Source organism: Oncorhynchus clarkii, chromosome 11, assembly GCF_045791955.1.
Source record: "Oncorhynchus clarkii lewisi isolate Uvic-CL-2024 chromosome 11, UVic_Ocla_1.0, whole genome shotgun sequence".
Taxonomy (NCBI): Eukaryota; Metazoa; Chordata; class Actinopteri; order Salmoniformes; family Salmonidae; genus Oncorhynchus; species Oncorhynchus clarkii.
In genome coordinates, this window is record NC_092157.1 from 14,041,942 (window position 1) to 14,056,578 (window position 14,637).

Here is a 14,637-nt window from a genome sequence, read left to right on the forward strand (position 1 = left end):
ATGCCTGTCAAAGTGAAGGAGTGTGTGCTTCCCTCCCATTAAATAAGAAGAATGAGATCTAGAGAAGTATAACGTAGACAGCTATTTTGGATTTCAGTTGCTTATCATTCAGAAGTCCCCATCCCCCTCATTTTCCCTCTTAACTTATTGAGAAAAAAGTGTGTGGGGGGGGGCAGGATGGTTAGAAAGGTTTTCAAATGGCCATTTGAATATTTCCTCGTTGTCTCTCAACATAATAGACCAATTAGTTTGCAACATGAATCTGCTTAAATACAAAGTGTCCATCTGTGATGCAGAACAATTCCGACATGTCTCAACGTGCTCCCTAATTAAGACACCCACAACTAAGTGGAGATAAAACTTTTAGCAACTGCTGGCCATAAAATGTAACACCAGAGTGGAGAGGCACTCTGGCTTTTTTAATACTTTTGGCAGGATGAAAGACATTGTTGCAGGACATAAAGGATTAACACTATATTACTTCAGTGTAGCTTTCGGTTGCATGTTCAAGAGGGGTCTCTTTTCCTCTTTTCAGCTTCTGAGAGACCTAGTTGAATAAATGGAAAGGCCATCTCTATTCCCCCTGTTCTGGAGACTTTAACTGTGCCAAGTAATGATGCTGACAAAATGCCAAGGGTCAAATACTGTATATGCCCCCATTGTAATGCAATGCCAGTGGTTGGCGTCAGTGTCCATATGGAAAAGCACTGATAAGCAGTATCAGCCCAAGGAACAATTGGCTAGCTGAGCTTTTGTCCCCTTTATGCTATAGCTACAATATACACTGTAACACAATCGGTACAGTCTGACAATGTGCCAAGTAGACCCATACGCTTAAATTACTGTATTCTTTAATAATTAGCTCTTAGTGCGCGGTCACCTATAGAAATGGCCTTATTAGTAATTTGTCATTACCTAATTAGCTTGCGATAAGCTTATCTGGAACCATTATGAAGCCAGACATATCAGCTGACACACTCCAGGTGTTTAACTGTTTGCAGACTGTAGCTATACTATGTGCTTTGTTCTTCTGTCAGGCCTCGGCTGCTTAAGCCCGCCTTGCACAAAACCTGTCTTTGCCAGTAGGTGCAGTGTTCTGGTAAGTGACGTAAGTAAGATTTATCCTCTTGTGTTCTCTGATACATACATCCTGTTGTTATTGTGGGAGGTTGTGGCAGGTTTCACTGCAGTGTCCAGTAATGGATCGTAGCCACCTGTAAAGGGTTAGGAGAAAAGCAGCCTTTATTCAGGCCTGTGTAGATATCTCTTATGTTGAAAACAATATGGTTGTATTGACCAGTATTTTACTGTTTGTCATGGCACCATGTTATTAAAATAATAAAGTTGTCCATCGAATTAGGTGGGTGGTGGTGAGCCTAAGAAAGACAAAATAACAACTCTCTCCTGCTATCCTGTAGGTGAAGTACAAGGAGGTTTATGAGAAATCCAAAGGCCCAGAACCTTTCATCCCTGATGTAGAGTTGCAGCATTCCAAGAGCATCCGCGCTTTCATCTCTGAGGTGAGTTGGCATAATTCTCTATTGTCTCTGTCTCTCTCGCTCTCCCCTCTTCCTGGCACATTGTCACCTTGGCAAGCAACAGACACAATACATTCCTCAGCATAACAAAGGTACAGTCGTCCTTCTGAACTGAGCTGCAGTACAGGAATGAAACTGCTCAGGGATGTCACCATGAGGCCGATGGTGATTTTGAAACAGCTACAGAGTTCAATGGCTGTGATGGGAGAAAAACTGAGGATGGATCAACAACATTGTAGTTACTCCACAATACTAACCTAAATGACAGTGGAATAAAAATATTCCAAAACAAATCCAACACAACACATCACTGAGTAACTGCCTCCTTATTTTCATGCATGGTGGTGACTGCATCATGGAATGGGTATGCTTGTCATCGGCAAGGACTGTGGAGTTTCCAGGATAAAAAGAAACGCGATGGAGCTAAGTACAGGAAAAATCCTAGAGGAAAACCTGCTTCAGTCTGCTTTACACCAGACACTGGGTGGGGAATTCACCTTTCAGCAGGACAAAAACCTACAACACAAGGCCAAATCTACACTGGAGTTGTTTACCAATAAGACAGTGAATGTTCCTCAGTGGCCAAGTCACAGTTTTGACTTAAATCTGCTTGAATATCCATGGTAACACTTGAAAATGGCTGTCTAGCCATGATCCCCAACACCTTGACAGAGATTGAAGCATTCTGAAAAGAATAATGGCAAATATTGCATAATCCAGGTGTGGGGAGCTCTTAGAGACTTACCCAAGTAGTTTCTAACATGTATTGATTCAGGGGGGTGAATACTTATCTAATCAAGGTATATCAAGGTATAATTCATTTGTAAGAAATGTTAGAATGTTTTTGACATTTTGACATTACAGATTATTTTGTGTAGATCGTTGACAAAAAATGACAATCCCAATTTTGTAACAAAATACTTATGATACCCACTGTAATTCAGAGGAAACGCTTCTTTACTGACAAATACATTACATCAGTATTAAACGTCAGTGTACCTGTCCATCTAATGGAATAAAGTCTGAGCTTTCTAAAATGAAGCAAATCTCTGCCTGTGTTATCTGACTGATCCAAAGCTTTTTTACCATGAATTAGTCCACTGTCAGAAGTTTATTTGGGTATGACTTATTTTTGGATTTCTCTTTCTGTTGTTGTGCAGCACTCCTCCTATTCTCCTTTGTTTGCTGAACAACAGAGGACGACCTCAACTCACATCCATTTCTTTGCTTTACAGTTCAAGTACAAAGGTGAGAAAGTCTCCTCTGGTTCGGCTTACTCTCAACTCCCTGAGACGATGGAGACAGAGACAGAGAGAGCTCAAGCGCTCACAGAGACGCAGAGCAAGGTGAGCGCAAATTTTCCTCATTGACATGAATATTAATGCTAATGGAAACATTGCAAGTTTTAAATGACTAGTTATAAAATCTTTATGAATATATGACAGTATCCTCAAACACGCCAGACACGACTTCATGGTGTCATTTTTGGTTGTATAATTAAGCAATAAGGACCGAGGAGGTGTGGTATATGGCAAATATAGCACAGCTAAGGCCTGTTCTTAGGCACGACGCGATGCGGAGTGCCTGGACACAGCCCTTAGCCGTGGTATTTTGGCCATATATCAGAAACCCCCGAGCAGCCTTATTGCTATTATAAACGTGGTACATGGTCTGATATACCATGGCTTTTAGCCAATCAGAATTCAGGGCTTGAACCACCCAGTTTATAATATTAAGTATCCAAATCCATTATGTATTCATTGTCTTTTCTTCTACCCTCCAAGTACAAAGAGAGCGGGAAGAAAAATATCTCCCATCCGGTCTAGCTGATACCATGGATACCCAATCTGTCAGAAATGTGTCTGAACTGCAAAGTCAGGTGAAAAGAGCAGCAGGTATGCCATTCTCTTTTGGGGGATAGTTCACCCACAGTTCACATAGATTTTCTTACTTTAATGACAATGATAGCGAGACAAGCAGCTTACAGATGTGTACACTGTTAAGATGTTTACACCTCTGATACGGACTGAAGTCAGTCGTAGTTTATGTAATTTATCTGTGTTGGTTTGAATCCCTACATTGGTTTCAATAATTGTCTTTCAGACGAAGTACAAGAAGGCAGTGAAGAAGAAGGCAAGGTCTCTTTACTCTGTGATATGAAAGACTCTGGAGACCCAACATGCCAAGCGGTCTCCCAGCTCCAGAGCCAGGTACAATACAGTAGCCCTACAGCGCTGACCACCACTCATCACACTTAAAGGACATCTCTATTTCATCAATAGCACCGCTAATGAAATAAGAGCTTGGGCGTGAACCCCAGCTTCTACTTATTTTCTGTAGTCATGCATTGATGTCAAAAGCTACTGTTCAGCCGTGGCCAAAGGTTTTGAGAATGACACAAATATTAATTTCCACAAAGTTTGCTGCTTCAGTGTCTTTAGATATTTTTGTCAGACGTTACTATGGAATACTGAAGTATAATTACGAGCATTTCATAAGCGTTAAAGGGTTTTATTGACAATTACATGAAGTTGATGCAAAGAGTCAATATTTGCAGTGTTGACCCTTCTTTTTCAAGACCTCTGCAATCCGCCCTGGAATGCTGTCAATTAACTTCTGGGCCACATCCTGATTGATGGCAGACCATTCTTGCATAATCAATGCTTGGAGTTTGTCAGAATTTGTGGGGTTTTGTTTGTCTACCCGCCTTTTGAGGATTGACCACGAGTTCTCAATGGGATTGAGGTCTGGGGAGTTTCCAGGCCATGGACCCAAAATATCAATGTTTTGTTCCCCGAGCCACTTAGCCACTTTGGCCTTATGGCAAGGTGCTCCATCATGCTGGAAAAGGCATTGTTTGTCACCAAACCGTTCCTGGATGGTTGGGAGAAGTTGCTCTCGGAGGATGTGTCGGTACCATTCTTTATTCATGGCTGTGTTCTTAGGCAAAATTGTGAGTGAGCCCACTGCCTTGGCTGAGAAGCAACCCCACACATGAATGGTCTCAGAATGCTTTACTGTTGGCATGACACAGGACTGATGGTAGCGCTCACCTTGTCTTCTCCGGACAAGCTTTTTTCCGGATGCCCCAAACAATCAGAAAGGGAATTCATCAGAGAAAATGACTTTACCCCAGTCCTCAGCAGTCCAGCAGTCTGTCCCTGATGTTTTTCTTGGAGAGAAGTGACTTCTTTGCTGCCCTTGACACCAGGCCATCCTCTAAAAGTCTTCGCCTCACTGTGCGTGAAGATGCACTCACACATGCCTGCTGCCATTCCTGAGTAAGCTCTGTACTGGTGGTGCCCTGATCCCTCAGCTGAATCAACTTTAGGAGACGGTCCTAGCGCTTGCTGTACTTTCTTGGGCACCCTGAAGCCTTCTTCACAAAAATGTAACCGCTCTCCTTGAAGTTCTTGATGATCCGATAAATGGTTGATTTAGGTGCAATCTTACTGGCAGCAATATCCTTGCCTGTGAAGCCCTTTTTGTGCAAAGCAATGATGACGGCATGTGTTTCCTTGCAGGTAACCATGGCTGACAGAGGAAGAACATGAATTCCAAGCACCACCCTCATTTTGAAGCTTCCAGTCTGTTATTCGAACTCAATCAGCATGACAGAGTGATCTCCAGCCTTGTCCTTGTCAACACTTACACCTGTGTTAATGAGAGAATCACTGACATGATGTCAGCTGGTCCTTTTGTGGCAAGGCTGAAATGCAGTGGAAATGTTTTTGGGGGATTCAGTTCTTTTGCATGGCAGAGAGGGATTTGGCAATTCATCTGATCACTCTTCATAACATTCTGGAGTATATGCAAATTTCCATCATAAAAACTGAGGCAGCAGACTTTGAAAATGTATATTTGTGTCATTCTCAAAACTTTGGGCCACGACTGTAGGTTTCCATCCATTTGGTGACAGATTTTCATGTGAATATTTAAAAACTTCCATCGCATTTTCAACTCTACTGTGTGTGTGTGTGTGTGTGGGTGTGGGCGTGGGCGTGGGCGTTAGGCCAAGTACAAGGAGGCAGGGAAGCAGCAGTTCTCCACTCCTCTCTACTCAAAGCTTCCAGAGACTTTGGAGACTCAGCACGCCAAAGATGCCTCCCAGCTACAGAGCGTGGTGAGTCACACACACACACACACACACACACATACACACACACAGTCAGGATTAACAGGGTCTGTTTTCATATGATGTGTATTCGTAAGGTATTCAGACCCCTTTTCCACATTTTGTTACGTTACAGCTTTATTATAAAATGTATTACAAAAATAATAGGTGCATCCTGTTTCCATTGATCATCCTTGAGATGTTTCTACAATTTGATTGTCCACCTGTGGTAAATTCAATTGATTGGACATGATTTGGAAAGGCACACACCTGTCTATATAAGGTCCCTCAGTTGACAGTTCATGTCAGAGCAAGAACCAAGCCATGAAGTCAAAGGAATTTTCCCTAGCGCTCCGAGACATGATTGTGTCGGGGCACAGATCTGGGGAAGGGTACCAAAACATTTCTGCAGCATTGAAGGTCCCCAAGAACACAGTGGCCTCCATCAGGTTTGGAACCACAAAGACTCTTCCTAGAGCTCGCCGCCCAGCCAAACTGAGCAATCGGGGGAGAAGGCCCCGTCAGGGAACCCGATGATCACTCTGACAGAGCTCTAGAATTCATCTGTGGTGATGGGAAAACCTTTCAGAAGGACAACCATCTCTGCAGCACTCCACCAATCTGGCCTTTATGGTAGAGTGTGCAGACATAAGCCACGCCTCAGTAAAAGGTACACGACAGACCGCCTAGAGTTTGCCAAAAGGCACCTAAAAATCAAAATCAAATTTATTTATATAGCCCCGTACATCAGCTGATATCTCAAAGTGCTGTACAGAAACCCAGCCTAAAACCCCAAACAGCCAATGCAGGTGTAGAAGCACGGTGGCTAGAAAAACTCCCTAGAAAGGCCAAAACCTAGGAAGAAACCTAGAGAGGAACCAGGCTATGTGGGGTGGCCAAGATTATAACAAAACATGGTCAAGATGTTCAAATGTTCATAAATGACCAGCATGGTCGAATTATAATAAGGCAGAATAGTTGAAACTGGAGCAGCAGCACAGTCAGGTGGACTGGGGACAGCAAGGAGTCATCATGTCAGGTATTCCTGGGGCATGGTCCTATGGCTCAGGTCAGTTGAAACTGGAGCAGCAGCACAGCCAGGTGGACTGGGGACAGCAAGGAGTCATCATGTCAGGTAGCATGGTCCTAGGGCTCAGGCGAGAGAGAGAAAGAGAGAAGGAGAGAATTAGAGAACGCACACGATTCACACAGGACACCGAATAGGACAGGAGAAGTACTCCAGATATAACAAACTGACCCTAGCCCCCCGACACATAAACTACTGCAGCATAAATACTGGAGGCTGAGACAGGAGGGGTCAGGAGACACTGTGGCCCCATCCGAGGACACCCCCGGACAGGGCCAAACAGGAAGGTGCCAAAGCACAGCCCCCACAACACTAGAGGGATATCTTCAACCACCAACTTACCATCCTGAGACAAGGCTGAGTATAGCCCACAAAGACCTCCGCCACGGCACAACCCAAGGGGGGGGGGGGGGGGGGCGCCAACCCAGACAGGATGACCACATCAGTGACTCAACCCACTCAGGTGACGCACCCCCTCCAGGGACGGCATGAGAGAGCCCCAGTAAAGCCAGTGACTCAGCCCCTGTAATAGGGTTAGAGGCAGAGAATCCCAGTGGAAAGAGGGGAACCGGCCAGGCAGAGACAGCAAGGGCGGTTCGTTGCTCCAGAGCCTTTCCGTTCACCCTCCCACTCCTGGGCCAGACTACACTCAATCATATGACCCACTGAAGAGATGAGTCTTCAGTAGAGACTTAAAGGTTGAGACCGAGTTTGCGTCTCTGACATGGGTAGGCAGACCGTTCCATAAAAATGGAGCTCTATAGGAGAAAGCCCTGCCTCCAGCTGTTTGCTTAAAAATTCTAGGGACAATTAGGAACCGTAGCGTACGTGTAGGTATGTACGGCAGGACCAAATCAGAGAGATAGGTAGGAGCAAGCCCATGTAATGCTTTGTAGGTTAGCAGTAAAACCTTGAAATCAGCCAGTGTAGAGAGGCTAGCACTGGAGTAATATGATCAAATTTTTTGGTTCTAGTCAGGATTCTAGCAGCCGTATTTAGCACTAACTGAAGTTTATTTAGTGCTTTATCCGGGTAGCCGGAAAGTAGAGCATTGCAGTAGTCTAACCTGGAAGTGACAAAAGCATGGATTAATTTTTCTGCATCATTTTTGGACAGAAAGTTTCTGATTTTTGCAATGTTACGTAGATGGAAAAAAGCTGTCCTTGAAATGGTCTTGATATGTTCTTCAAAAGAGAGATCAGGGTCCAGAGTAACGCCGAGGTCCTTCACAGTTTTATTTGAGACGACTGTACAACCATTAAGATTAATTGTCAGATTCAACAGAAGATCTCTTTGTTTCTTGGGACCTAGAACAAGCATCTCTGTTTTGTCCGAGTTTAAAAGTAGAAAGTTTGCAGCCATCCACTTCCTTATGTCTGAAACACATTCTTCTAGCAAGGGCAATTTTGGGGCTTCACCATGTTTAATTGAAATGTACAGCTGTGTGTCATCCGCATAGCAGTGAAAGTTAACATTATGTTTTCGAATGACATCCCCAAGAGGTAAAATATATAGTGAAAACAATAGTGGTCCTAAAACAGAACCTTGAGGAACACCGAAATTTACAGTTGATTTGTCAGAGGACAAACCATTCACAGAGACAAACTGATATCTTTCCGACAGATAAGATCTAAACCAGGCCAGAACTTGTCCGTGTAGACCAATTTGGGTTTCCAATCTCTCCAAAAGAATGTGGTGATCGATGGTATCAAAAGCAGCACTAAGGTCTAGGAGCACGAGGACCTAGGGGTGCAACTGCATCAAGGGTATTGCGCAAGGTTAAGTTGAGTTCCTCAGTTAGGTGGTTAACTGATTTTTGTCCTCTGGCATCCTTGGGTAGACAGAGGGAATCTGGAAGGACATCAAGGAATCTTTGTGTTGTCTGTGAATTTATAGCACGACTTTTGATGATCCTTGGTTGGGGTCTGACAGATTATTTGTTGCAATTGCAAACGTAATAAAAGATACCATGAGATCCAAACAAGATTCTCTGGACCAAGATTGAACTCTTTGGCCTGAATGCCAAATGTCATGTCTGGAGGAAACCTGGCACCATCCCTATGGTGAAGCATGGTGGTGGCAGCGTCATGCTTTGGGGATGTTTTTCAGGCAAGATTATGATCAGTGATTAGTTCATTGACTCATAGACTAGTCAGGATCGAGGGAAAGATGAACGGAGCAAAGTACAGAGAGATCCTTGATGAAAACCTGCTCCAGAGCGCTCAGGACCTCAGACTGGGGCGAAGGTTCACCTTCCAATAGGACAGCAACCCTAAGCATACAGCCAAGACAACGCAGGAGTGGCTTCGGGACAAGTCTCTGAATGTCCTTGAGTGGCCCAGTCTGATCCCGGACTTGAACCCGATCTCTGGAGAGACCTGAAAATAGCTGTACAGCAACGCTCCCCATCCAACCTGACAGAGCTTGAGAGGATCTGCAAAGAAGAATGTGAGAAACTCCCCAAAAACAGGTGTGCCAAGCTTGTAGTATCATACCCAAGAAGACTCGAGTCTGTAATCGCTGCCAGAGGTGCTTCAGCAAAGTACTGAGTTAAGGGTCTGAATGTAAATGAGATCAAACGATTTAATCCATTTTAGAATAAGGCTGTAACCTAACAAAATGTGGAAGAAGTCAAGGGGTCTGAATACTTGCTGAAGGCCCTGTACTTTACATGCTACCAGGGCTTTTTTGCATCATGTCTTATTTTGGCTGATGATATGATTTTACAAGACTCAGTACTGCTTAACATTTTTGGACACACTAGTTTTCTTTTGTTCTGTTTTCAGAATAAGTATAAAGAGGGATGCAACAATAAGATTTAAACATCGCTGTATTCTCAACTTCCTGACACAATAGTCTTATTTTCACCATCATGTGATTACATCACCTAAAGGTATAAGTGTAATGTCTTTTTTTTTAACGTCCATCAGAACAAGTATTAAGAAGACGGGAAAAATACTCTTTCCACAAGTGTTTATTCTCAACTATCATTAGAAAACTAATGTAGGTCAGTGTAAGGTCAGTGTAATGTCAGTTTTCATAAGCAGACATCAACTGTCATGACTGTTAATAACATCTATTGTGTCGTGCTTGTGACAATGTTATGTAGCTCATGACGGATGGTCTACGTAAAATGTAACCAACGTTTTCAAGATTTGAATGGGATATTTTCAGGGAAAATGTCACGATGTAGCAGACCTTGGAAACAAAACAAACTTAACTTTGTGTTTTAGAAAAAGTATAAGGAGGCAGTAGAGAAGCGAGACTCTCTCTACAAGTGGAGGCTGCTTAGGGGAGGACGGCTCATAATAATGGCTGGAACAGAGCTAATGGAATGGCATTAACCCATGTGTTTGATATCATTCCAGCCATTACCACGAGCCCGTCTTCCCCAATTAAGGTGCCACCAACCTGTGCTCTCTATACCACCTTACCCAGCACGCCAAAGAGGCTTCTCTCAGTGAGTTTACTTTTACACATTTACCATAACATATACAGTTTAAGTCGGAGGTTTACATACACTTAGGTTGGAGTCATTATAACTCGTTTTTCAACCACTCCACAAATTTCTTGTTAACAAACTATAGTTTTGGCAAGTCGGTTACGACGTCTACTTTGTGCATGACACAAGTAATTTTTCCAACAATTGTTTACAGACAGATTATTTCTCTTATTATTCACTGTATCACAATTCCAGTGGGTCAGAGGTTTACATACACTAAGTTGACTGTGCTTTTAAACAGCTTGGAAAATTATGGCATGGCCTTAGAAGCTTCTGATAGGCTAATTGACATAATTTGTGTCAATTGGGTGTGTACCTGTGGATATATTTCAAGGTCTACCTTCAAACTCAGTGCCTCTTTGCTTCACATCACGGGAAAATCAATTGTAGACTTCCACAAGTCTGGTTCATCCTTGGGAGCAATTTCCAAACACCTGAAGGTACCACGTCCATCTGTACAAACAATAGTACGCAAGTATAAACACCATGGGACCACACAGCCGTCATACCGCTCAGGAAGGAGACGCGTTCTGTCTCCTAGAGATTAACGTACTTTAGTGCGAAAAGTGCAAATCAATCCCAGAACAACAGCAAAGGACCTTGTGAAGATGTTGGAGGAAACAGGTACAAAAGTATCTATATCCAGTAAAACGAGTCCTATATCAACATAACCTGAAAGGCCGCTCAGCAAGGAAGAAGCCACTGCTCCAAAACCTCCATAAAAAAGCCAGACTACGGTTTGCAACTGCACATGGGGACTAAGATTGTACTTTTTGGAGAAATGTCCTCTGGTCTGATGAAACAAAAATAGAACTGTTTGGCCATAATGACCATCATTATGTTTGGAGGGAAACGGGGGAGGCTTGCAAGAACACCATCCCAACCTTGAAGCACGGGGGTGGCAGCATCATGTTGTGGGGGTGCTTTGCTGCAGGAGGGACTGGTGCACTTCACAAAATAGAGGACATCATGAGGATTAAAAATTATGTGGTAATATTGAAGCAACATCTCAAGACATGAGTAAGGAAGTTAAAGCTTGGTCGCAAATGGATCTTCCAAATGGACAATGACCCTAAGCATACTTCCAAAGTTGTGGCAAAATGGCTTAAGGACACCAAAGTCAAGGTATTGGAGTGGCCATCACAAAGCCCTGACCTCAATCCTATACAACATTTGTGGGCAGAACTGAAAAAGCATGTGCAAGCAAGGAGGCTTACAAACCTGACTAAGTTACACCACCTCTGTCAGGAGGAGTGGGCCAAAATTCACCCAACTTATTGTGGGAAGCTTGTGGAAGGCTACATGAAACGTTTGACACAAGTTAAGCAATTTAAAGGAAATGTTACCAAATACTAATTGAGTGTATGTAAACTTCTGACCCACTGGGAATGTGATGACAGAAATTAAAGCTGAAATAAATCATTATCTCTACTATTATTCTGACATTTCACATTCTTAAAATAAAGTGGTGATCCTATCTGACCTAAGACAGGGAATTTTTACTAGGATTAAATGTCAGGAATTGTGATAAACTGAGTTTAAATGTATTTGGCTAAGGTGTATGTAAACTTACGACTTCAACTGTGATTTATATACAATATACTGTGATATGGAGTGTACAAATATGGTTTAAGTATAGTTTATTTCACTGATACAGTATTCCATACATTAATACGTTATGCCTCATATAGATCTATTCAGCTTATGAGGTAATCTTTAGTATCTTTTAGAATAAATTGATTCCTTTTCCCACTAAGGTGTTGTGCCAACGCCTATGTTTGATGAATGTAATCACCTTAGATGATGTTGTTCATTTTCTAGCTGAAATACAAGCAAGGTGGCTAAAAGGATAGCTCCAGTTCTCTGTACTCCCTGCTTCAAGAAACGACAGAGATCCAGATAGACAAAGAGCACTGGGATATTTACAGTGAGGTAAGGCATCATGACAAATTTATGCCACCAAACCTTTTGCAAAAAATGACAATTTAAAAGTCACATTACCTGGATCCACAGAAATCAAATAGATGTCCTTTTCAGGTGAAATACACAGAGGACGGTAAAACAAAAGCTTTCCAGTAACCTTTATTCCTTGCTGCCAGAAACAGCGAACACACAATTTGCCAAGCAGCAATCAGAATTCTGAAGTGAGGTGTTCTGCTCAGATTAATTTAGTTTGACTTCGACCGGTCTACAGTATACCTGTTCCACGCTTTGTCAGTGTCATAAAGTACTCCATCTACTGTATAGCTCAAACAACATCTCATTATGTTGACATCAGTGTGTGTGTGAGCGTGTGCATGTGTGTCAGGACACACGAGGGCGGTATTGAAGCTATGGAACATTTTCTTCTGCAACGTGACCCTAATGAACTACCTTCCAGTGCATGCATTATAACATTGGCTGAAATAGTACTCACACATAACTATTTCATGTTTCTAAATTATTTCTTTATTCAGATGAAGGGTACTGCTATGGGATCACCCATGGCTCCTAACTATGCTCATTTGTATGTGGGTTACATGGAGAAACAGTCTATTTTCAATCCTCTCAAAAATGCTTTCTTGCCTAACATCATTATTTGGAAACGGTATATTGATGATATTTTTGTTATATGGAGGGGTGATGCAAAACAGCTCCAGGCGTTCCATGCTTTTCTTAACTCCTGTTTTGAGCATCTGAGATTTACTATGCAATCTGATACACGTCAAATCAGTTTTCTTGATCTTCTGATCTTGTGTGAAGATAATGTTCTATACACTGATCTTTACAGGAAGCCTACTGATCATAACAGTTTGTTGAGAGCTGATAGTTGTCACCCACTTCCCTTGAAAAATAGTTTGCCCTACAGCCAATTCTGTCGAATCAAAAGAATTAGCAAAAAACAATCAGATTTCGACAGAAATATGGCTGAGACGCAAAGAAAGTTCAGGGAGAGGGGCTACAAAAATGATCAGATTAATATTGCCATTGAGAAAATTCAAAACAAAACAAGACATTACCTTTTTCAAGGTCAGTCTCGCAAAAAGACGCATTCTTGTGTTCTAACTATCTGCTATTCAAAGCGTCCTGAACAAATTAAGGGAATTGTTCACAAACATTGGCACATTCTAAAATCCGATGATAGTCTCGGTGATGTGTTTTCGGACCTTCCCTTGGTCGTATTCTCGCGGGGCAGAAATCACAGAGACCAATTGGTACACTCTGATTTACCACCCCAAGATATTCCTGAACAACGTCTATTTGCGCCCCTATTGGATGGAAATTACAAATGTAATGGCTGTGCTCAATGCAATGGCACTTATAAATGTAGATCCTTCAAACACCCACAAACAGGGAAATCGATCCCAATCAAAGGTGTTATTACGTGCTCCACTAAGGCAGTTATTTATCTTATAACTTGTCCTTGTGGTAAAAAAAATATGTGGGTAAAACAGCGCGCGAATTAAAAGTATGTATCTCAGAGCATCGTAGCACCATTAGGTGTAAAAACTTTACTTATCCAGTTGCGGCCCACTTCTTGGAGGCAGGCCAATCGATTTCGTCTCTGCGTTATTTTGGCAACGAACATGTCACCCTCCCTAGGAGAGGGGGTGACCTTGATAATTTATTGTTAAAACGAGAGGCTGCCTGGATCTTTATCATAAAGACCCTTGTTCCCTTCAATCTCAACGTCTCCCTTCAATCTCTGAAGCCATTCTTGTGATTATTGTGACTTTGTAATTGTTTGTAAGCTTGTGTAGTCTAAAAGGAATTTAGGATCGTATGCTATCCATTTGTTGTTTGTATGCTGTTCTTTGTATGCCATTTTAATATTTGATAATTAACCAATGATATTAGGCCACTCTTGGCCATGATTACAGACACCTGTGTCTTTTGACACTACATAAACGAGTCATCCCGCAGTGTTTGTGATTATACCCTGGTGAAGACAGCTTGGCTGTCGAAACGTTGGTAATTAAAGTTTTGCATCTGAGCTCCTAGAGTGTGCTGCTCTCTTTTATTTTCAAGGACGTTGGTGGAACCTTAACTAGGGAGAAAGGGCTTGAGGTAATGACTGGAGCAGAATGGTGGAATGGTATCAAATACATTAAACATGGTTTCCATGTGTTTGATGCCATTCCATTTGCTCCGTTCCAGCTGTTATTATGAGCCGTCCTCCCCTCAGCAGCCTCCACTTGTGTGTAGTTATTAATTTAGAATATGTTACTATAAGAATAATTTGTCTCTTTGAATTCACTCATCTTGATTTTCATATTGAAAAAACACTTAATTTTGTGGGGGTTTTTGCAACATTTTTGCAAAATTACAAAAGTGACACGCAGGAACTGTCCATCTGCTTGTACGCACAACTCCCTGAAACCATCCTTACATGTTATGTTTCAACCTTTTCAGCACC

At 42.3% G+C, this 14,637-nt stretch overlaps 2 protein-coding genes across 2 annotated transcripts in view; both read left to right on the forward strand.

The window, feature by feature from the left end:
• Positions 1-14,637, forward strand: part of LOC139420229 (LIM zinc-binding domain-containing Nebulette-like) — an 87,248-nt gene that overhangs the window by 51,212 nt on the left and 21,399 nt on the right. The gene's annotated exons all lie outside the window — the stretch shown is intronic.
• Positions 1-14,637, forward strand: part of LOC139420498 (uncharacterized) — a 24,781-nt gene continuing 10,144 nt past the window's right edge. The window contains exons 1-8 of the mRNA XM_071170707.1: positions 1-12; positions 1,419-1,520; positions 2,699-2,786; positions 3,323-3,433; positions 3,642-3,748; positions 5,551-5,661; positions 10,108-10,199; positions 12,063-12,173. Of these exons, the coding sequence (XP_071026808.1) occupies positions 1-12; positions 1,419-1,520; positions 2,699-2,786; positions 3,323-3,433; positions 3,642-3,748; positions 5,551-5,661; positions 10,108-10,199; positions 12,063-12,066 (627 nt within the window). The 3' untranslated portion in view covers positions 12,067-12,173. The remainder of the gene's footprint in view (positions 13-1,418; positions 1,521-2,698; positions 2,787-3,322; positions 3,434-3,641; positions 3,749-5,550; positions 5,662-10,107; positions 10,200-12,062; positions 12,174-14,637) is intronic.